At 42.7% G+C, this 23,179-nt stretch overlaps 1 protein-coding gene across 1 annotated transcript in view; it reads right to left on the bottom strand.

The window, feature by feature from the left end:
* Positions 1-23,179, bottom strand: part of sspo (SCO-spondin) — a 391,512-nt gene that overhangs the window by 168,260 nt on the left and 200,073 nt on the right. The window contains 12 exon segments of the mRNA XM_061922415.1: positions 3,811-3,981; positions 4,073-4,273; positions 5,228-5,274; positions 5,349-5,448; positions 9,985-10,068; positions 10,157-10,327; positions 17,224-17,394; positions 17,478-17,527; positions 17,642-17,736; positions 17,825-17,961; positions 21,197-21,331; positions 21,409-21,579. Coding sequence (XP_061778399.1) covers positions 3,811-3,981; positions 4,073-4,273; positions 5,228-5,274; positions 5,349-5,448; positions 9,985-10,068; positions 10,157-10,327; positions 17,224-17,394; positions 17,478-17,527; positions 17,642-17,736; positions 17,825-17,961; positions 21,197-21,331; positions 21,409-21,579 — 1,533 coding nt within the window.

The following is a 23,179-nucleotide window of genomic DNA, read 5'->3' as shown; positions in this document are numbered from 1 at the left end:
CTAGCCTCCGAGCTAGCACCTGCCTCCGAACTAGCCTCTGAGCTAGCGCCAGTCCCCAAGCTAACCTCCGAGCTAGCGCCAGTCCCCGAGCTAGCCTCCGAGCTAGCGCCAGTCCCCGAATTAGCCTACGAGCCAGCGGCAGTCCCCGAGCTGGCCTCCGAGCCAGCGGCAGTCCCCGAGCTAACCTCCGAGCCAGCGCCAGTACCCGAGCTAACCTCCGAGCCAGCGCCAGTCCCCGAGCTAACCTCCGAGCCAGTGCCAGTCCCCGAGCTAGCCTCCGAGCTAGCACCAGTCCCCGAGCTAGCCTCCGAGCCAGTGGCAGTCCCCGAGCTAGCCCCCGAGCCAGCGGCAATCCCCGAGCTAGCCCCCGAGCCAGCAGCAGTCCCCGAGCTAGCCCCCGAGCAAGCGGCAGTCCCCGAGCTAGCCCCCGAGCTAGCGGCAGTACCCGAGCTAACACCAGCCCCTCAGCTAGACCCCGAGCTAGCACCCATACCCAGGCTGGCCCCCTCATCTCCACCCGCTCCCAGGCTGCCCCTGACCTCCGCCCCTCGGCCGGCAGCCCTGACCGCTGCCCCTCGGCCTGCAGCGCCGACTTCAGCACCTCAGCCAGCTCCTCAGCTGCCCTCCTCGTCTCCGTCTCCAATGACGCCTGCCGCTTCCACGCCGCCGATGACGTCCACCTATTCCTCTACGCCTCAGACGACGTCTTCTGCTGCTTTCACGCCTCCGACGTCACCTCCTCGTTTCTGGCGAGTTGCGCCACGGCGCCATTCGTTTCCGCCTCCCCGACGGCCAAGATGGTGGTTGTTCCTTGGTCGCCCGCCTCGCCGGCCTCAGCGACGATCTACTCGCCGCCGCCACCAGACTCGTCCCCGGTGGATTCGGGGACACCTGGGCTGGCGACCCACCACCAGTTCGCCCCTCCACCCTCCCTTGACTTTTGTTCCTGTTTTTGGGGGGGGTTCGACCTCCAGGACATCTGGAATCTGTCCATGGGGGGGGATACTGTTGCGTCACATTCGGTCTGCATCTTCCTCCGCTGCGATCCACCCAGAGGGCCCACTGACAGCGCACCCGGACACGCCCACTTTCCGCCGCAGCTGGCCGCAGTCCACAACTGTGACTAATGACGTTAGCTGCTTAAAAGACCAGTGGACCCAGGGATCCTGGCGGGAAATTAGTTCTCTGTTGAAGTACTGTAAGCGATCATCCTGCGTTATGCAAATCCTGTTTTCCTTGTGTTCAGTCTCTCCGTGGTTCTCAGTGTCTTTTCCCGTGTCCCCGCAGAACTCTCCGTCACCTGCAAAGTGAGCTGTGCATCTCACTCTTCCCCGGATCTCCTTCGTCCTCGGATTGCTTCCTTCGTCCCTCGACTCCTCGCTTCCTTCCATGGACTACCCTGCCTGTCTTGCCCTTATTGGACTGCATCGCGTCTCTCAACACGCACCTCCAACACTTTGGTAAGACACTCCAGTTAATCTATACACACATAGTCTTACAACACACACTCTTGGGTTTTTGACACACACATCATTCTCTAGTTTATTAGCATTGTTATTATTATTATATTTAGCATTATATATATATACATATATATATATATATATATATATTTTTTTTTTTATTATTATTATTTTTTTTTACTTTTTATAAGAATAAATCTTTGGACTTTACTGCCATCTGGTGTCCGTTTGCCGTCACGTCCTTAGTAAACCATAACAACAAATTAGTTATTAAACTTTATTTAATCTTATTTTTTAGGTATTTTGTATTACAAACCCTGTTTCCATATGAGTTGGGAAATTGTGTTAGATGTAAATATAAACGGAATACAATGATTTGCAAATCTTTTTCAACCCATAATCAACTGAATGCACTACAAAGACAAGATATTTGATGTTGAAACTCATAAACTTTTTTTTTTTGCAAATAATAATTAACTTAGAATTTCATGGCTGCAACACGTGCCAAAGTAGTTGGGAAAGGGAATGTTCACCACTCACTGTGTTACATCACCTTTTCTTTTAACAACACTCAATAATCGTTTTGGAACTGAGGAAACTAATTGTTGAAGCTTTGAAAGTGGAATTCTTTCCCATTCTTGTTTTATGTAGAGCTTCAGTCGTTCAACAGTCCGGGGTCTCCGCTGTCGTATTTTACGCTTCATAATGCACCACATATTTTTGATGGGAGACAGGTCTGGACTGCAGGTGGACCAGGCAAGTACCCGCACTCTTTTTTTACGAAGCCACGCTGTTGTAACACGTGCTGAATGTGGCTTGGCATTGTATTTCCAAAATAAGCAGGGGCGTCCATGAAAAAGATGGCGCTTAGATGGCAGCATATGTTGTTCCAAATCCTGTATGTACCTTTCAGCATTAATGGTGCCTTCACAGATGTGTAAGTTACCCATACCTTGGGCACTAATGCTTGATTTATTGCTTAAGTTGTTCAACAGTCCGGGGTCTTGTTGTCGTATTTTACGCTTCACATTGCGCCACACATTTTCGATGGGAGACAGGTATGGACTGCAGGCGGGCCAGGAAAGTACCCGCAATCTTTTACTACGAAGCCACACTGTTGTGACGCATGGCTTGGCATTGTTTTGCTGAAATAAGGAGGGGCATCCATGATGACGTTGCTTGGATGACAACATATGTTGCTCCAAAACCTGTATGTACCATTCAGCATTAATGGTGCCTTCACAGATGTGTAAGTTACCCATACCTTGGGCACTAATGCACCCCCATACCCTCACAGATGCTGACTTTTGAACTTTGTGTCGGTAACAGTCTGGGTGGTTCCCTTCCCCTTTGGTCTGGATGACACCATGTCAAATATTTCCAAAAACAATTTGAAATGTGGACTCGTCAGACCACAGAACACTTTTCCACTTTGCATCAGTCCATCTTAGATGATCTCGGGCCCAGAGAAGCCAGCGGCGTTTCTGGATGTTGTTGATAAATGGCTTTCGCTTTGCATAGTAGAGGTTTAACTTGCACTTACAGATGTAGCGACAAACTGTATTTAGTGACTGTGGTTTTCTGAAGTGTTCCTGAGCTTGTGGTGATATCCTTTACAGATTGATGTCGGTTTTTGACACAGTGCCGTCTGAGTGATCGAAGGTCACGGTCATTCAATGTTGGTTTCCGGCCATGCCACTTAAGTGGAGTGATTTCTCCAGATTCTCTGAACCTTTTGATGATATTATGGACCGTAGATGTTGAAATCCCTAAATTTCTTGCAATTGCACTTTGAGAAACGTTGTTTTTAAACTGTTTGACTATTTGCTCACATAGTTGTGTACAAAGGGGTGTACCTCGCCCCATCCTTTCTTGTGAAAGACTGAGCATTTTTTGGGAAGCTGTTTTTATACCCAGTCATGGCACCCACCTGTCCCCAATTAGCCTGCACACCTGTGGGATGTTCCAAATAAGTGTTTGATGAGCATTCCTCAACTTTATCAGTATTTGTTGCCACCTTTTCCAACTTCTTTGTCACGTGTTGCTGGCATCAAATTCTAAAGTTAATGATTTGCACAAAAAAAAATGTTTATCAATTTGAACATCAAATATGTTGTCTTTGTAGCATATTCAACTGAATATGGGTTGAAAATTATTTGAAAATCATTGTATTCTGTCTATATTTACATCTAACACAATTTCCCAACTCTTATGGAAACGGGGCTTGTACATTCTGTTCAAATACATTTGGTATACAAAGGTCTGGACTGCTGATCATTTTGTAAGTAAGTTTTTTTTTAAACATCAGCATCTTTTCACCAGTATTGATGCTTTTGAATGTGCTTACCTGAGCACACGGTGTCGTTGTCATGGCAACCACGGCTCTGCATCCTCTCTCCAATACAAGGCAGCCCGCCAAAGCGGGCAGGAGGTCTGTCACAGTCCCTTGTGCGAGTGGACGACCCGGCACATCCATCACATGCTGACCATGTTGACCAGGGACTCCAAGAACCGTGGACTGAAGACGAGGAAGCGTGTTATAACAAAGAAGCACAAATGTGTTATTTTTTTAAATGTGTTGTGTCTTTAAAAGGAAGGTAATTTCCTGCCTGGACAAAAGGTGACGACAGGACAAGGTTGTGTCTGGATTTGAACACCAACTCCATTGTGTACTTCCTGGTCTCCAGAGCAAGGCACACCGCCAGCTTTAGGTTCAGGACAGGAACAACTTCTGTAACGAGACACCGATTCTGCCCCGCAGGTCTTGGAACATGGAGTCCAATCAGACCACTCACACCAGTCACCTGGTACTAGAAACACATGAACGATGACAAATCATAAGCCAGATTAAATTAATTTTGAACAAAATTATTTTTTATGTGTCACTTATACAGTATATATATCGTGTTTGTATCTGCAACTATGAATCCAGCGGAAGGCTCTGACCCACAAGTTAATTCACTCAACATTTTCCAGCAGAAATATGCTTAAAAATTGAAATACAACAACATAAATAAAAAATGGTATCACCATTGTGTTCCGTTTATATTTAAATCTAACACAATTTCCCAACTCATATGGAAACGGGGTTTGTAAATGATAATTAATCAAAGTGTGTGTTTTGACCGGAGCCTAAAAGCAGTGTGCATTGCACAGGCAGTGATTACGTCACACACAATAGTTAACAGCGATGTGCTCTGCGCCCACTTTCACTTCAAAATAACATCAATGGAACTTTAGATAAAACTGAGGTAATTAGCTGGTATTGCAGCGACTAAGTTCTTTATCACTGGCGTACATCAAATTTAAAGTAGCCTCTTAAAGCCAAACATTAACGTGAGGATGGCGCCGCAAGCATGAATGCTACTTATGGTTGCTAAACATCCCATGAAAAATAAATAGTCCCATATTCCCATATTTAGAAAAAAAGTACCGTATTTTCCAGACCATAGGGCGCACCACATTATAAGGCGCACTGCTGATGAGCGGGTCTACTCAGGTCTATTTTCATACAAAAGGCGCACTTGGATTACAGTAGATCACAATCGTCATCCTAGTTCAAACCAAAAATGCTTGACCGGCTTTGGGCCACCAAGTCTTTCCATCTCACACTTATCAAACCATGCCTTTTATGTGCCTTGCTTTCTGTATTGTGTTACTGTCCACACATTTCACAAATTGAACCATCCACATATCTTTGTGAGATAAGTGATTGAAAACGTTCACATATTTAGTCACTGTAGGTTTTACAGCTGCTCACTCACCTGGACAAGGTTTTTGGGTGCAGTTCAGCTTCCCCCCCTCACAGGTGCTGAAATCAACGAGAAATCCATGAGTTGTGACATCATGTGTGTTCATATTTCTACAAGTGTGCATGTGTCTGACCAGTTATTACAGCCATCCGCGGCCAAAGTGACGTCTCCAGGCTCCAACCGACGTCCAGTTGTAAGATCGAGGCAGGGACATTTGTCTCTCTCTAAACAAACTGTACCATTAGCTGACAGGACCATTCCTCCTGTACAGTAGCACCCGGGCTCACAAAGCCACTCGCAGTGCTGTGCAACAGAAAATTACACAAACATTAGTCATACACTAGGGCAGGGGTCTTTATCGTTTTCCAGGCCAATGACCCCCAAACTGAACAAGGGATACAGTGCAGACCCTTATATATCCTGTAAAAAATAGTGTTTTAATTTAAACTGTTCCCAAAAGGTACCTTGATATATTGTGCACTACTAAGATATTCAAAGAATAAAGTATAGCGCCACTATTAGCTAGCTAGCAACTAGTGTGCCCATACTTGCCAACCCTCCCGGATTTTCCAGGAGACTCACAAAATTCAGCGCCTCTCCCGAAAACCTCCCGGGACAAATTTTCTCCCGAAAATCTCCCAAAATTCAAGCGGAGAGATGTACTTACAACATTGAGTCAGACCTGACTCAATGTTGTGACCCTCTTAAACAGGACAATACTGCCATTAGTACATAGAATAGAATGTAAATATATTCTACATTTGTTCTGAGGCCCACAGTAAAGAGTTATTGACTCCAACCCAATATATTACACCGTTGACGGGAAAAATTATGAAATACGCTTACAAGTTCCAGAACGATTGGAAACAAGAATTTAAGTTAATCCAGGAGAATGTTGCCTGTAAATTTTGTAGAACAGACTTCTCCATTGAACACGGCGGCCGAACGGATATTCAGCCATGAACGATCAGCGAAGCACAAAGCGTCTGCAGCGCAGCATCGTTCACAACCCAGTATTAGGGCCCACCTCGCAAAATGAAGACCCGATGGTGTATCTTATGCTGAGACAAAGATGGCTATGCTGATAGCTGGAAGCAACATCCCGTTCTCATTTGTGGATGCATACAACAAATCTGTGAAGGATATGTTCCCGTATTCAGAGATCGCTCGCCAATACGCAAATGGCAGAACAAAGGTTACTCGAATAGTGAAAGGTAAGTGTTGTTGTTTTTTAGTAACCAGCAAGCACAGTACGGTTAGTAGAACAACTGTGTTTTTATTACTGTGTATTTGATAGGTGCCGTCGGAAATTCAACTATTTATTTTATTGATATATATAATAAAATACATATATATAGCTAGAATTCACTGAAAGTTAAGTATTTCGTATATATATATATATATATATATAGAGAGAGAGAGAGAAAGAGAGATAGATAGATAGATATGTATATATATATATATATATATATATATATATATATATATATATATATATATGAAATATATATGAAATACTCGAGTTGGTGAATTATACGCCACCCCTCTTAACTACTCCCCCCGCCCCAACCACGCCTACGCCCCACCCCCGGCCACGCCCCCCACCTCCCGAAATCGGAAGTCTCAAGGTTGGCAAGTATGAGTGTGCCTGACCCCCCAAACTGATCCAGTTTTTCATACCAATACTTATATATGCCGTATAAATTTGGGTTTTAAATCAAATATTATTATTACAGTATAGTGCCGCTATTAGCTCACTTAGATGCTAATATGTATGTATATACACAGTATGATGTTTTTACTTTTAAAAAGTCTAATGAGCCAAAAATTCTGTTGAAGATTTCTGCTCTAGAGTATGTGTGCAGTGAATTTTACCACAATCGGTCATAGGTGATGTAATAACTGGGCAAAGGGTAGTTTAAATACGTGCATCCGTTGGTCCAGTAGGTGGTCACAATGCTTTGTTGTTTGGGTTGAGCAACATATAGACCAGGGGTCACCAACGCGGTGCCCGAGGTCACCAGGTAGCCCGTAAGGACCAGATGAGTAGCCCGCTGGCCTGTTCTAAAAATAGCTCAAATAGCAGCACTTACCAGTGAGCTGCCTCTATTGTGTAAATTGTACTTATTTATTAGCAAGGTGGTCTCGCTTTGCTAGACATTTTTAATTCTGAGAGAGACAAAACTCAAATAGAATTTGAAAATCCAAGAACATATTTTAAAGACTTGGTCTTCACTTGTTTGAATAAATTCAATTATTTTTTTTTACTTTGCTTCTTATAACTTTCAGAAAGACAATTTTAGAGAAAAAATACAACCTTAAACATTCATTTTGGATTTTTAAACCCATAAACCTTTTACCTTTTAAATTCCTTCCTCTTCTTTCCTGACAATTTAAATCGATGTTCAAGTACATTTTTTTTTTTTATTGTAAAGAATAATACATTTTTAAAAATTTAACTCTTCATTTTAGCTTCTGTTTTTTTCGACAAAGAATATTTGTGAAATATTTCTTCAAACTTATGATTAAAATTCAAAAAAAATATTCTGGCAAATCTAGAAAATCTGTAGAATGAAATTTAAATATTATTTCAAAGTCTTTTGAATTTCTTTTAAAATTTTTGTTCTGGAAAATCTAGAAGAAATAATGATTTGTCTTTGTTAGAAATATAGCTTGGTCCAATTTGTTTTATATTCTAACAAAGTGCAGATTGGATTTTAACCTATTTAAAACACATCATCACAAATTTATTGTGAGAAATCATTAAGATGATCAGTGTTTCCACAAAGATAAATATCATTAATTATTAATAATAACATAGAGTTAAAGGTAAATTGAGCAAATTGGCTATTTCTGGCAATGTATTTAAGTGTGCATCAAACTGGTAGCCCTTCGCATTAATCAGTACCCAAGAAGTAGCTCTTGGTTACAAAAAGGTTGGTGACCCCTCATATAGACTAACCAGAAGAAAAAAACTACACAGTTAGGTTGTACATCACATTGCGTTGAAGAGATCGAAATAATATTCCTTAAATGTGAAATCAGACTTCCGTAGGTTACTACATAAAGGTGAGGAGTATAAACCAAAGCGGATGCAAGCAAGACAGTTAGAAGCTAAAGCAACAAAATGATTTTTTTTCCCCCCAAAGAATTAACAAGATGCAGACCAGGGAAGAATATTGTGAGGTTCTCCAACATTTGTTTTTAACCAACTGACATCAAAGAGGCGATATTAGTAGAAAACTATATTGTTCAAATCAGTGAGAAGTCAGACGTATACCCTTGTAAAGGAACCTCGTCAGTCCCGCCAAGACAGGTGACATGACATTTGAAGAACTGGTTAGGATTTTAAGGGGCCGTTTCAACCCCAAAACCAGCAGAATTATGCAACAGTTCACGCTTAATTCCAGGAATAAGAAAGCCTGATGTAACGTGATGGAATGGAATACATAGCTGTGCCAAGGAAATTAGCGCTGGATTACAACTATGGAGATGAATTGTCAGAGATGCTGTGCGACGGACTGGTTTGTGGGAACGGGGATGATCGCATTCAAAAACAACTGTTGTCAGAATCGGATTTGACCTTGGAACATACTTGCCAACCCTCCCGGATTTCCCGGGAGACTCACGAAATTCAGCACCTCTCCCGAAAACCTCCCGGGACCAATTTTTCTCCCGAAAATCTCCCGAAATTCAGGCGGAGCTGGAGGCCACGCCCCCCTAGCTCCATGAGGACCTGAGTGACGTGTCTGAGAGCGTGTCTGCCCAATGACGTTATAACTGTAGAATGATCGAGGGTGAGTTCTTGGTTTCTTATGTGGGTTTATTTTTAGGCAGTTTCATTAACGTCCTCCCAGCGCAGTAACAACACACAACAACAACAGTCACGTTTACGTCTAACACTCTACCGTAAGGCAGTTTGTCTGCCGTAAACAGCATGTGACACTCTTAAAACGGACAATACTGCCATCTGCTGTAAATGATGCACCACAACACATCCAGGCAACTTCAACCCTTTAATCCTCCTCCATTCACATATCATCTTCCCGGATTGTAAATAACCTAATGTAAATATTCAAATGTATTTCTAATGTATATACTTGTTCTTAAGCTATGTGAACTCACTATGTTCTCTGCTGGCTGTACATATCCTACTAAGACACACCTACACTATTTTAATGTCCATTTCTCTGTTGATGCAATTGTTGATGACTGAAGTACTGATATCAACCAAAACTCTTCATCCCACCCCCCGGATTGTAAATAATTCAATGTATATACTATGACGATTAACTTGTGTGGTGACTGTTTTATGCTGAAAGTACATATTTGTACCATGAATTGATTAACGTGGTATATTTATATATATATGTATATATATATATATATATATATACATACATACATATATGTATATATATGTATACATACATATACATATACATATACATATATATATATATATATATATATATATATATATATATATATATATATATATATATATATATATAGTCAAAAAGTTAGGGGACCCCTGATACAGATGAACCAGAAGAAGAAATGAGTTAGGCTGTACTTCCCACTGCATTGAAGAGATCGAAATAAAACTCCTTAATGTGAAATCAGACCTCCGTAGGTTATTACAGGTATGTTTGCATTAAATGTTTAACACAATTATTTATACAACACAATATTTTGTGCAGTACAGTTATGACAATCAGTAAGTGTGCGGTATTTTTTTGTGTGAAGTAAATGAACTTGAGTGCTACGTACTGCCAGGTCATCACAAGAGCGTGGACAAGAAGGACCACAGCTACTAAACACTGTACCAGGCACCTTGGAGCACGGCGCCACTGAAATCACAGCAATGTTGTTGGTTAAAATTCTGCACATGAGGGATGTTGTGGTAAAATGCTCATGAATAAACACACACAAACTTACCTGGGCAGTGGTTGGTGTTACAGGCTTTGATATCTGTTCCAAGACCTTCACAGTAGTTTCCATCTGCTTCTGGACTTGGACTGTCACATTCTCTCCTGCGGCTATGAACACCTCCACCACAAGACTTGGTACACTCTGTCCAGTCACTCCATGGACCCCAACTACCATCACCTTCAACATGCCAACGATACACATTCTATCAGTCTATTATATTTTACTTTCTATTATTATCACCCTATTATACTACAATTAGAAAACACGTAATATATCATCTGCTAATCATGTCACTCTACCACCTTACAAAATGTATGAACAATAAAACTTTTCATTGTAGATTAACTGTAACACAGTCCAGAAAGCATTTATGTTTGTTGTTGTTCTAACACAGAGGTCGGCAACCCAAAATGTTCAAAGAGCATAAATGACCAAAAATACAAAAACAAATCCGTCTGGAGCCGCAAAAAATTAAAAGCCATATTACATACAGATAGTGTGTCATAAGCTATAATTTGAATTATGAGGACTTAAAGGAAACTAAATGAGCTCAAATATAGCTACAAATGAGGCATAATGATGCAATATGTACAGACAGCTAGCCTAAATAGCATGTTAGCATCAATTAGCTTGCAGTCATGCAGTGACCAAATATGTCTGATTAGTACTCCACATAAGTCAATAACATTAACAAAACTCACCTTTGTGCATTCATGCACAACGTCAAAAGTTTGGTGGACCAAATGAGACAGAAAAAGAAGTGGCATAAATCAAGTCTTAGAAAGTCAGGGAAAGTTATACATGTAAACAAACTACGGTGAGTTCAAGGACCGCCAAAATTAGTAGGACAAAACGTTGCTCGCCAAATACTCGAATCAGTGAAGCATGTTTAATATAAACAGTGTGCTTTATGACAATTAGGGAGGTTTGTGTCATGTTTGTCCTCCTACATAAACCACATTAAAACAAAAAATATGTTTTTTCCCCCCTCATCTTTTTCCATTTTCCATATATTTTTGAAAAAGCTCAAAAGAGCCACTAGGGCGGCGCTAAAGAGCCGCATGCGGCTCCGGAGCCGCGGGTCGCCGACCCCTGTTCTAACACTACAACACGAGTAAAGTATTGCAACACGAGTAAAGTATTGCACTTTCTTGTAGCTGTTGTAGTGTATTGTAGTTGTAGCAGTGTATTGTATTGTAGCGTCCCGGAAGAGTTGGTGTTGCAAGGAGTTCTGGGTATTTGTCTTGTTGTGTTTCTGTTGCTTTGCGGTGCTGATGTTTTGCCGAAATGCATTTGTTGTTCTTGTTTGGTGTGATTCACAGTGGGGTGCATGTTTGTGACAGTTTTGGTGTTGTTTATGCGGCCACCATAAGTGTGACCTGTGGGGCTGTTGACTAAGTACGCATTGCTTTTACTTGTGTGTGAGTATTCAAAATTAACATGATCAATAAAGCTGGTAATGATCATACAACATGTCAGCATTCCTTGACGTCTTTGAGTAGAGTCTTTTAAAGAATCCTGTCCAATGCCACAGTATTTTCTTTTAGTCTTGGTAGTGTGTTGTATTTTCTTGTTTCTGAAGTAGAGTATTATACTTTCTTGTAGTTATAGTACCGTCTTGTAGTTTTTAGTAGTTTTAGTTATTTCAGTAGTGTATTCTAATTTCTTGTAGTAGTAAAAGCGCATTGTACTCGTTTGTAGTTGTGTATTATACTTTCTTATAGTTGTAGTAGCGTAATGTAGTTTATTGTAGTAGTGCTTGTTGTAGTATATCATACTTTCTTGTAGTTGTATTAGTGTATTGTATTTGAAACACATGTAATAATATATGGTACTTTCTTGAAGTTGTAGTAGCGTTTTGTAGATTCTTGCAGTTGTAACACATGTAGTAATGTATTGTACTTTCTTGTAGTTGTTTTAGCATATTATAGTTTCTTGTAGTTCTTCTACTTGTCGTAGTGTATTGTACGTTCTTGAGATTGTAGTAGCTTATTGTAATTTATTGTATTTTTAGTACCGTATTTTTCGGACTATAAGTCGCAGTTTTTTTTATAGGTTGGCCGGGGGGAGACTAGGCAAAACAAACAAAAAAACTAATTTAATTTATTTTTATTTTTTTTAATAGTTTGGTCCAAGTCTCACCCCCGGCCAAACTATAAAAAAAACTGCGACTTATAGTCCGAAAAATACGGTACTTGAAGTAGTGTATTGTACTTTCTTGCAGTTGTAATTATTGTAGTCTTGTATTGTTTATTCTTGTAGTTGTAGAACTTGTAGTAGTTTCTTGGCGCTGTCGTACTTGTAGTAGTGAATTGTAATTTCTTGTACAGGTAGTTGTAGTACGTGTAGTGGTGGCAGCAAAGACAACCACTGTAAACCCCCCCCCCCGACAGCCTGCACCTCCGCACCAAAACAAAACCACAGACAAACCGTGACTGACAACGCCACGCCAACAAAACCATTAAGACCAAGCAGTGCCAGTTTGCTACCCAGCCATCATGCAAACCAGAGACATCAACAGCACCCCCAAAAAGAAACTCCATTCCCCAATCCAAACCCGCAGAAACACACCACCGCCCAAACAACCCAGCCAGAGGACCCACGGCAGAAAAAACGGCTCCGTTTTCCCCGCATCAAGCCATTGTTACAAACCCTGCAGTGCGAAACCGAAACAGACACGGTCCCCGCCAAACAGGAAGCAGACTTGACCACCCAATCCACATCCATCAAAAAAAAAAAAAAACACTCCAAAACGTCAAAAAACATAACAGAAGAAGAAAACACATCCAAACACAAAAATAAAAACACCACGGCCCCCATGAAGCCAGAACAAGTCCCAATTACCTCTCCGCCAAGAAAGCCTGATGCGCAGCCACTCTACACGGTCATGCCAAAAAAAACAAACACACAACCCGACTTTAAGGCCTACTGAAACCCACTACTACCCACCACGCAGTTTGATAGTTTATATATCAATGATGAAATATTAACATTGCAACACATGCCAATACGGCCTTTTTAGTTTACTAAATTGCAATTTTAAATTTCCCGGGACTTTTTCTTGAAAACGTCGCGTAATGATGACGTGAACGCGTGACGTCACGGGCTGTTATGAATATGAGCGCTGCGTACACACACAGCTAAAAGTCGTCTGCTTTAATGGCATAATTACACAGTATTTTGGAGATCTGTGCTGCTGAATCTTTTGCAATGTGTTCAATTAATATTGGAGAAGTCAAAGTAGAAAGACGGAGTTGGGAAGCTTTAGCCTTTGGCCACACAAACACACGGTGATTCCTTGTTTAAAATTCACGGAGGTGATACTTTAGTATGGATTCCAGAGGACATGGATCCCGACTACATGTCAACCAGCGGGTTTCGGTGAGAAAATTGTGGTTAAAAAGTCGCCTCTTACCGGATATCAGCTGAGCTTGTGCCGTCCATACAGCTGCCGTCGACTTCCCCGAGACACTGCGCGTCAACACCTGGCCGTGGACGTACACTTCCGACTATCAGGTACTGTTAAACTCACTAAAACACTAGCAACACAATAGAAAGATAAGGGATTTCCGAGAATTATTCTAGTAAATGTCTCGAAAAACATATGAATCCGTCTCAATGCAACACGATTGCAATCGCGTTTTTTTTTTTTTCTAGTCCGTCGCTATCAATATCCTCAAACACGAATCTTTCATCCTCGCTCAAATTAATGAGGAAATTGTCGTTTTCTCGGTCTGAATAGCTGTTTTTGTTGGAGGCTCCCATTAAAATCAATGTGAATATATATGGAGCCATCAACATGTGACGTCATCATCCAGTTGCAAACTTTATCGTGGATGTTCTCTACTAAATCCTTTCAGCAAAAATTTGGCAATATTGCGAAATGATCAAGTATGACACATAGAATGGACCTGCTATCCCCGTTTAAATAAGAAAATCTCATTTCAGTAGGCCTTTAAAGACCCCAACTCGTGGACAACCACCTGAGTACATCACACAACAATGACAACCGAGACCACCCCAGCCATAACAACTCCATTTAGCCATTCCACCCATCTGTCCCCAACAAAGACAGAACCTACCCCACTGCCCCCAGCCATGATCTTACCCAGGTGCAAAACTCTGCCGATAAACAATGCACGTCCTAACCGCACACCTTTAGCGAGGTCCCGGCACGGCATTGGCAGGCCAACAAATCGCAGCCCATGAAGCCTCCGCCGGTCGACGAGGGGCACGCCACATCCACAACTCCATTCTACCTGTGCATGTGGTGCGGGATTGTGTAGGGCCCCCTGAGTGTATACTCTGTAGTTAAAATTAAGAGGTCAGCCATCACAGCTGACCTCTAGTCCCAATTGATGTGTGATGTAGGGAGATATGTAATCAGGTGCAGACCAATGATGTGATTGAAATTGGGGGATAACAGGGGCATAGTGGGTCCGCAAACTTTAAGTGTCCAACATGAAGTTAAAATTGAGGGATGGACGAGCAGGGGACAAGTCAGGAGGACTGGAGCCCCATGGAGGCATCTTCATCCCCCCATCACGCCTCACAGCAGGCCAGTTCCTCAAAGTCCTGTAGATGTGTGTGCTGCAAGTAGGAGTAAAGTGAGCCAACACACATCCCTCAAAGCCCCCCAAGCACATGCAGGATGTAACCGAGATGTACGGCGAAGAGGCCAACCCCCCCAAATCCAGGCATCTTTTTGCCTACCGATTTGAGCAGAATCCAGCATCCAAACGAAAACCATAATCAAAAGCAACTAAACAGACCCCGCCTCTGGCAGGGGACCCCAAATAAACACAACAAAAACAAAAAACAAAGCGGCCTAACAATGTCACTGCGACCTAAAATAATCAGGGCCATCACCATCATTGCGACATCTCTCAATGTGCCGATTAAGTACCCATACACGCGCCAAAGTCCCCCAACCAAGTTGCACTTCTAACAACCCAAAGAAACGGCCACACAACGCACTGTCACGGCAGAGGAAACACCACACACTGTCACTGTCACAAAAGAACCACACCATCCCCATCCGCACGTTAGAACAGATCTATCCTTCACCACTTCAATCCGCAAACGCTTCACGGCAGATTACTGTAACACAGTCCTGAAAATGTTTGCTAAATTTCTTGTAGTTGTAAAACTTGTAGTAGTGTAGTGTATTTTCTTGTAGCTGTAGCAGTCTTGATGTATCTTGTAGTTGTAGTAGTGTTTTGTAGTTTATTGTAGTTGTAGTATTGTATTGTAGTTTCTTGTAGTTGAAGTAATATATTGTAGTTGTTGTACTTGTACTAATATATTTTAGTTTCTTGGAGTACTAGTAACTTGTAATAATGGTGTTTATGGTCAGCATTTTCATTTTCAAACCATAACAATAACGGTATAGCGGTATAGCTCGGTTGGTAGAGCGGCCGGGCCAGCAACTTGAGGGTTGCAGGTTCGATCCCCGCTTCCGCCATCCTAGTCCCTGCCGTTGTGTCCTTGGGCAAGACACTTTACCCACCTGCTCCCAGTGCCACCCACACTGGTTTAAATGTAAAAATTAGATATTGGGTTTCACTATGTAAAGCGCTTTGAGTCACTAGAGAAAAAGCGCTATATAAATATAATTCACTTCACTTCACATAATGCCTCTTCGCAAAGGTGCTAGTTTGACGGTAACGATGACCAAAGATGAACATCTACAAAATATGATAAATAAAATATAGTGTGTGAATGTTGTCTGTCTATCTGTGTTGGCCCTGCGATGAGGTGGCGACTTGTCCAGGGTGTACCCTGCCTTCCGCCCGATTGTAGCTGAGATAGGCGCCAGCGCCCCCTGCGACCCCGAAAGGGAATAAGCGGTAGAAAATGGATGGATGGAAAATATGATTAATTCATTTTGTTTTAAGAAACATTTTACTTAAAAAAAGAGTGTCTCAACAGGTCTAATTCACATCATTATGTTATTGGTTTGATAGCATTTATAAAAGTACTGGTATCAATTTGTATCATATAAATGTGTTAATTTAACTGTTGCAAGATTGTGGTGGAAGCTCATCTTCAGAAATGTGTGGGGCGGAGCCGGCAGGTATTTTCCGGTTTTGTGAGGTTGATGATGTCATCACAGACAACATCGGATCAAACCAACTCACCGGGGGTAGTTTGTTTTCTATTTAGTTTAATATTAGGTTTGGTTCAGAGAGATATGAGGGTTAAATAGCAATAGTATCTTTAGGTTCCTTTTTTTTAAAACTATGACGACAAGTTATTGTAAGCTAACTGTTTGACGTGTAGAAATGTTTGGTTATTTTGGTACGCAAACATGTGGGTCACAGTGGCGCATGCCAGGTAGTATGGGAAGTCATATAAAAGAGTAAAAATGTTATTTTGTTATGAACAATTCAGACATGATGATGCCAAAACACATGCTTTCCTTCCTTGATTGGAGTAAGTAGATTATTTGGTTTGTATTTTTGATTGTTTAAGTTGCTACTTTAATCTGTTTTACAAGTGTTTAAGACATGCTTTGTCAATAAACATGCCACACTTCCAACAAACTGAAAGTCTGTCTTCCAATCATTTGGCCCTCGAACACCATCCATCCATCCATTTTCTACCGCTTATTCCCTTTCGGGGTCGCGGGGGGCGCTGGCGCCTATCTCAGCTACAATCGGGCGGAAGGCGGGGTACACCCTGGACAAGTCGCCACCTCATCGCAGGGCCCTCGAACACCATATTACAACAAAAAGTGGTGGTCTTAAAGTACATTTGTTTTATATCTGGGTCAATACGGTGTGAAGGTGAAGTGAAGTGAATTCTATTTATATAGTGCTTTTCTCTAGAGACTCAAAAAGCTTTACATTGTGAAACCCAATATCTAAGTTACATTTTTAAACGAGTGTGGGTGGCACTGGGAGCAGGTGGGTGAAGTGTCTTGCCCAAGGACACAACGGCAGTGACTAGGTTGGCAGAAGCGGGGATCAAACCTGGAACCCACAAGCTGCTGGCATGGCCACTCTACCAACCGAGCTATACCGCCCCAAGGAGGAAAACCTTGGGGAAGAAGAAGAAGGTGACAAACTTACGGTCGCACAAAGTGTTGACACAGACTCTGTCCTCACGATTAGGTCCCAGACATGACAAGCCGCTGCCAGAGCGCTGAGGGCTGGAACAGAAGCGATATTTGGACTGCAGACCTGCTCCACATGACACGGAACAGTGACCCCACGGAGTCCACAAGGACCACTGCCCATCAACTGTGAAAAAAATTACACCAGTACTTCAAATCAAAGCTAATAGCTTACTTAAGCAACAATAATAATCGTCATCATCATTTTACCATTACAGATGGCTTGAGAGCAGTGTACTAGTCTCCCCGCTTCACATGTACTGTAATATAAGCACAGACTTTTTTAATGTTTGACGAATATTGAGCCACTAAACTAAAACTAAAAATGTTTGATTAAATTAAAAAGTAACGTATAAAAACGGTGTTTTACTCGCCAGTTTTTGCAGTCTGAGGGAACAATTTCTCCTGGTTTATATTTCTCTCCATCAACATCACAGCGACACTCAGATTCATGGACGCACGTTCCATCCTAGGGCCAGATAAAGAAAAGTAACGACAGTCTGTGTGTGGTGGTGGGAGAGAGAGTCTTTCTGTTGTGGTTGAACCTCAACACCGACCTGTTGGAAAGTCCCAGGTGGACACTGGCAGCCTGGCGTACAGTTCCGACTGAGGCCCATTGTGACATCTGAACACGACACTGCTCCCCTCATACATTGCTCCCACTGCTGACCTGCCGGACACACTCTGCCAGCATCTGAAAAAATTATTCATCATTACCAAAAAATAACACAATCTTCATGAATTACCACAAATACCAGGACGATATTGTGATATGTGAATGCTAGGAGTTTAGTTATTATATCTCAGCAATCCCCAGGTAGGCACATATACACTGCCTCCTACAGACAGGGAGTAGCAATAAAGTAAGGTTGTTACAATAACAGAATTTGGGGGTGGGGGTCCCAGAAATTCCACATCTGCGGTCCCTTCCAAGGTTTCTCATTGTTCCCCTCGTCTGTATGTGACAGTAGTTTCTACTGATTTACGACGCTATGGGAAAGAACTCCAAAGAGCCAAGGGAACATGGTGTAGGCTTTGCCGTGAAGAATGGCCTGCTGAATATGGTGGAGCAAGGCAGCAATGGCTCAGGACGACTCCTCACTCTTCGCCTCAACACCACCGAAGGCCCTATGACCCTCGTGAGCGTGTACACCCCGACACTATCCTCCACCCCAGACACCAAGGACCGCTTCTACGAGAACTTCGCCCCCATCATCAGCAACGTCCCCAGTAAGGAACACCTTGTTCTATTAAGTGACTTCAACGCCAGAGTGGGGGCAAATCACGACTCGTGGCCCTAATGCCTCGGCAAATTTGGGATGGGAAAGATCAACGAGGATGGGCAGCGCCTGCTCGAACTGTGCACTTTCCACAAGCAATGCGTCACAAACTCGTACTTCCAGCACAAGGTTTCTTGCAGACACCCTCGCTTCGAACACTGGCACCAGCTGGACCTCATCCTAGTCAGGTGCACCGCCAAACAGAACCTGCAAACCATCAGAGCTGCCAGGATCAAGGTACAACAGACAGCTAGGCGCTGTGCAAACAAATACTGGCAAGAACTCAGCACAGAACGCTGCTGCCTCAGGAAACATCAAAGGAATGTACGACGGCATCAAGAAGGCCCTGGGACCACTACAGAGCAAGACGGCCCCCCTGAAATCTACCACCGGCGATTTGATCGCCGATAAAACCGGCAGATGGAGAGATGGGTGGAACATTACATTGACCTCTACTCCAGGCAGAACACTGTGTCCAGCTCAGCCCTTGATGCCATCGGGTGCCTGCCAACCATGGAAGACCTTGACACCGAGCAAACACTCAAAGAGCTCAGTAAGGCCATTGACAGCCTGACCTCATGCAAGGCCTCGACAGTGATGTTATTCTACCTGATCTCATCAAGAACTGCAAAACCACACTTCTACTTCCGCTGCACCAGGTCTTATGCCAGCGTTGGGATGAAAGGGCAGTGCCGCAGGACATGAGGGATGCCAACATCATCAACTTCTACAACAAGGGACAGAGAAATGACTGCAACAATTACAGAGGCCTCTCTCTCCTCGGTGTTGTTGGCAAAGTCTTCACCAGAGTCATCTTGATCCGTCTGCAGAAATTGGCTGAGCGAGTCTACTCTGAGTCTCTGTGTGGTTTTTGCATCAAGAGATCTATCCTAGATATGGTATTGTCCTTGAGACAACTACAAGAGAAGTGCAAAGAACAGCATGTCCCCCTGTCCATCACCTTCATCGACCTCACCAAAGCATTTGATCTCAATGCTATAGCACGCATTTGACACATCAACAGAAGGAATATACCTGCGAACCAGATCAGATGGCACGCTCTTCAACCCTTTCCGTGTCCGGGCCAAAACCAAAACTTGTGACGATTTCGTCAGACACATGTGATTTGCAGACTATAGCAACTCACACAGAGCAACATTTACAGCCACAGATGATCCGCTTCTCCCAGGCCTGCAAGAACTTTGGTTTACAATCACCCTGAAGAAGACCAACGTCCTTGCACAGGAGTCAGAGTCACAGCCAGCCATCTAGATCAACGACTACCAACTCGACGTCGTCCAGCAGTTCACATACCTCGGCTCCACAGTCATTGACAACCTCTCCCTTGACGCTGTGGTTGACAAAAGAATTGGGAAGGCAGCCACCATACTTGCTCGCCTTACAACACGTTTGTGGACGAACCCCCAGCTGACTGTTGTGACCAAGATTGTAGTGTACAACGCCTATGTCGTAAGCACGCTGCTTTATGGCCGCAATATCTAGACAACTTATGCAAGATAGGAGGAACGTCTCAACACTTTTCATAGGAGATGCCTACAACGTATCCTAGGCATATCTTGGCAGGAAGGGTGACCAATGCCGAAGTCCCCAGTATGTACACTATAGAGACATCGCATACTCCGCTGGCTGGGTCGTGATCACCACATGGATGACGGAAGAATCTCCAAGGATTTTCTCTATGGGGAGCTGAGGTCGGGAAGGAGGAACATTGGGCGCCCAAAGCTGCGCTACAAGGACGTGGTGAAAATAGACATGAAGGCTGTTGGTATAAATACAAGCTCTTGGGAAAACACAGCAGCCAACCGATCCAAGTGGAAGAGTACCCTACTCAACATCTCAGGGCAGGAGATAACAGCAGACAAGCGAACCCACAGGAGAGACCTTCAGGAGCGCCACTACTCCTACAGACCAGACACCCTTCAGCGCTGTAACCTCTGCGCGAAAGATTGCCAGTCCCGCATCGGTCTCTTCAGTCACTGACGACGTTGTTCCAGTCGAGCAGCCAAGACTCGGACAATATCAATGTTCAACACTGAACGACAGAGGCCTTGATATGAAATGATATGATGGCATCACAGAGAGTTTCTCAAACAAATCAAATGTTCAAACAAACATTTTACAGTGATCGCTGCAGACACAAGTGGCTTGATTGTAAAGTGATATTTAAAGAACCATTTCCTTTCATGCACTTCTGTTGTTTTCCTGACTTTATTAGCTTCATGAGAAACTTCTTTCGAGACTCTATGAAGGGTATTTCCTATCTCTATTTGAACGACTGAAACACCCAAAAACAGAACATCAATATAGCATTTTCTGTTCAAACTACACTCACTCTCACTTGTTTTATGGCTAAGCTCTCACTGCTTGCCTATTGTGTGAATTAAGCTGCGAAGAAGAAAAAAGGATGTCATGTCATATGCAACCCTCCTATACACTTTAGACAAAAAACATTGTCTTGTATGTGCCTGCATAAAATGCCTAAAGTTTGTTCTGATTGTAGTTAGAGGAATAAAAAAATAATGGATGGATAAATAAAAACAAAGTCCAATAAATAATCAGAGGTCAATAAACCACAGTAAGATTTGTGTCATCATGCTAGCTAACGAGAGAGCAAGTTTTTTGTTGTACCGCATGGCTGCAGGTTACAGGCATTGAACTGTTGTGAAGTGCCATGAACTCTGATGGGTCCCCTGGTTCTGGTCCTGTAACCTCCTCCACACGTCACTGAGCACTCGGACCACAAACTCCATGGTTCTTTGACACCTGACATACATCAAACCCAAATTAGCTTACTTTGTAAGAAGGGATGAAACAACATTTACAGGGTGGAAGGATTTTACCAAAACAAGGTTCAACGCTGCAAGTGTCCATGCCAACCCTGACGCCTTCGCAGGGACGACCTCCAGACTCTGGTGGGGGATTGGTTCCCGAACGGTACCGCCTCCTCACACCAACATCACATGTTCGACTACAGGCGCTCCACTGGGTCCAGCTGCTCCAGCCGCAGTCCACTAAATCATAATGGAGAATCATGGAAAAAAAGAATGGAAAGACAAAGGGCAAAAACAGCTGATGTTGTTCAGTATTAATAATGTCGATGCATGTTACACAATTGTGTTTTGTTCACAATGGTGTGAAGGTGCAGGTATAATGAACGCCGGCTGCTGCAGCTGTGTGTGGATGTATTGGCAAACTCTCTACCTGACCCCTTAATAGTCACATTGGACAATAAACTTTGACTTTTAACTCTGTGGCTCAGTGTCTAGTGTTCTCGACTCGTAATGTTTGGACCCTGCTTTGATCCACGGATAATGTAAAGAAAGTCGGACACAGATGCTAAGGTGTTTCCCCCTAGGTAAACACGTGGACATTAGAGGGCCCAAAATACTGATATCAATCAATAACTAGCCATGGACCTCCTGGTCTAATCCTGCCTAGGATCCCCATATGTCCAGATCCGCAACAGTACAGTATGTTACACCGTGTTTTATTTAACTTTGAATCCCTGTTCTGTAGACTATAATAAATAAACATGATTATTTATTATTGTTTGAAATTATGTAATTATACTGTAGATATATATAAATACAAACCCTGTTTTCATATGAGTTGGAAAATTGTGTTAGATGTTAATATAAATGGAATACAATGATTTGCAAATCATTTTCAACCCATATTAAATTGAATATGTTACAAAGACAACATATACGATGTTCAAACAGACAAACCTTTTTTTTTTGCAAATAATCATTAACTTTAAAATGTGATGCGAGCAACTCGTGACAAAGAAGTTTTGGAAAGGTGGCAATAAATACTGATAAAGTTGAGGAATGCTCATCACACACTTATTTAGGACATACCACAGGTGTGCAAGCTAATTGGGAATAGGTGGATGCCATGATTGGGTATAAAAACAGCTTACCAAAAAATGTTCAGTCTTTCACAAGAAAGGATGGGGCGAGGTACACCCCTTTGTCCACAACTGCGTGAACAAATAGTCAAACAGTTTAAGAACAACGTTTCTCAAAGTGCAATTGCAAGAAATTTAGGGATTTCAACATCTACGTTCCGTAATATCATCAAAAGGTTCAGAGTGTCTGGAGAAATCACTCCACGTAAGCGGCATGGCCGGAAACCAACATTGAATGACCGTGACCTTCGATCCCTCAGATGGCACAGTATCAAAAACCGACCTCAATCTCTAAAGGATATCACCACATGGGCTCAGGAACACTTCAGAAAACCACTGTCACTAAATACAGTTGGGGGCTACATCTGTAAGTGCAAGTTAAAGCTCTACTATGCAAAGTGAAAGCCTTTTATCAACAACATCCAGAACAGCTGCCGGCTTCCCTGGGCCCGAGATCATCTAAGATGGACTGATGCAAAGTGGAAAAGTGTTCTGTGGTCTGACGAGTCCACATTTCAAATTGTTTTCGGAAATATTCGACATTGTGTCATCCGGACCAAAGGGGAAGCAAACCATTCAGAAGTTCAAAAGCCAGCATCTGTGATGGTATGGGGGTGCATTAGTGCGCAAGGCATGGGAAAATTACACATTTGTGAAGGCACCATTAATGCTGAAAGGTACATATAGTTTTTGGAACAATA

The sequence above is a fragment of the Nerophis ophidion genome, linkage group LG15, assembly GCF_033978795.1.
Source record: "Nerophis ophidion isolate RoL-2023_Sa linkage group LG15, RoL_Noph_v1.0, whole genome shotgun sequence".
NCBI classification, from domain to species: Eukaryota; Metazoa; Chordata; class Actinopteri; order Syngnathiformes; family Syngnathidae; genus Nerophis; species Nerophis ophidion.
This window is presented reverse-complemented; position numbering and strand designations above follow the sequence as displayed.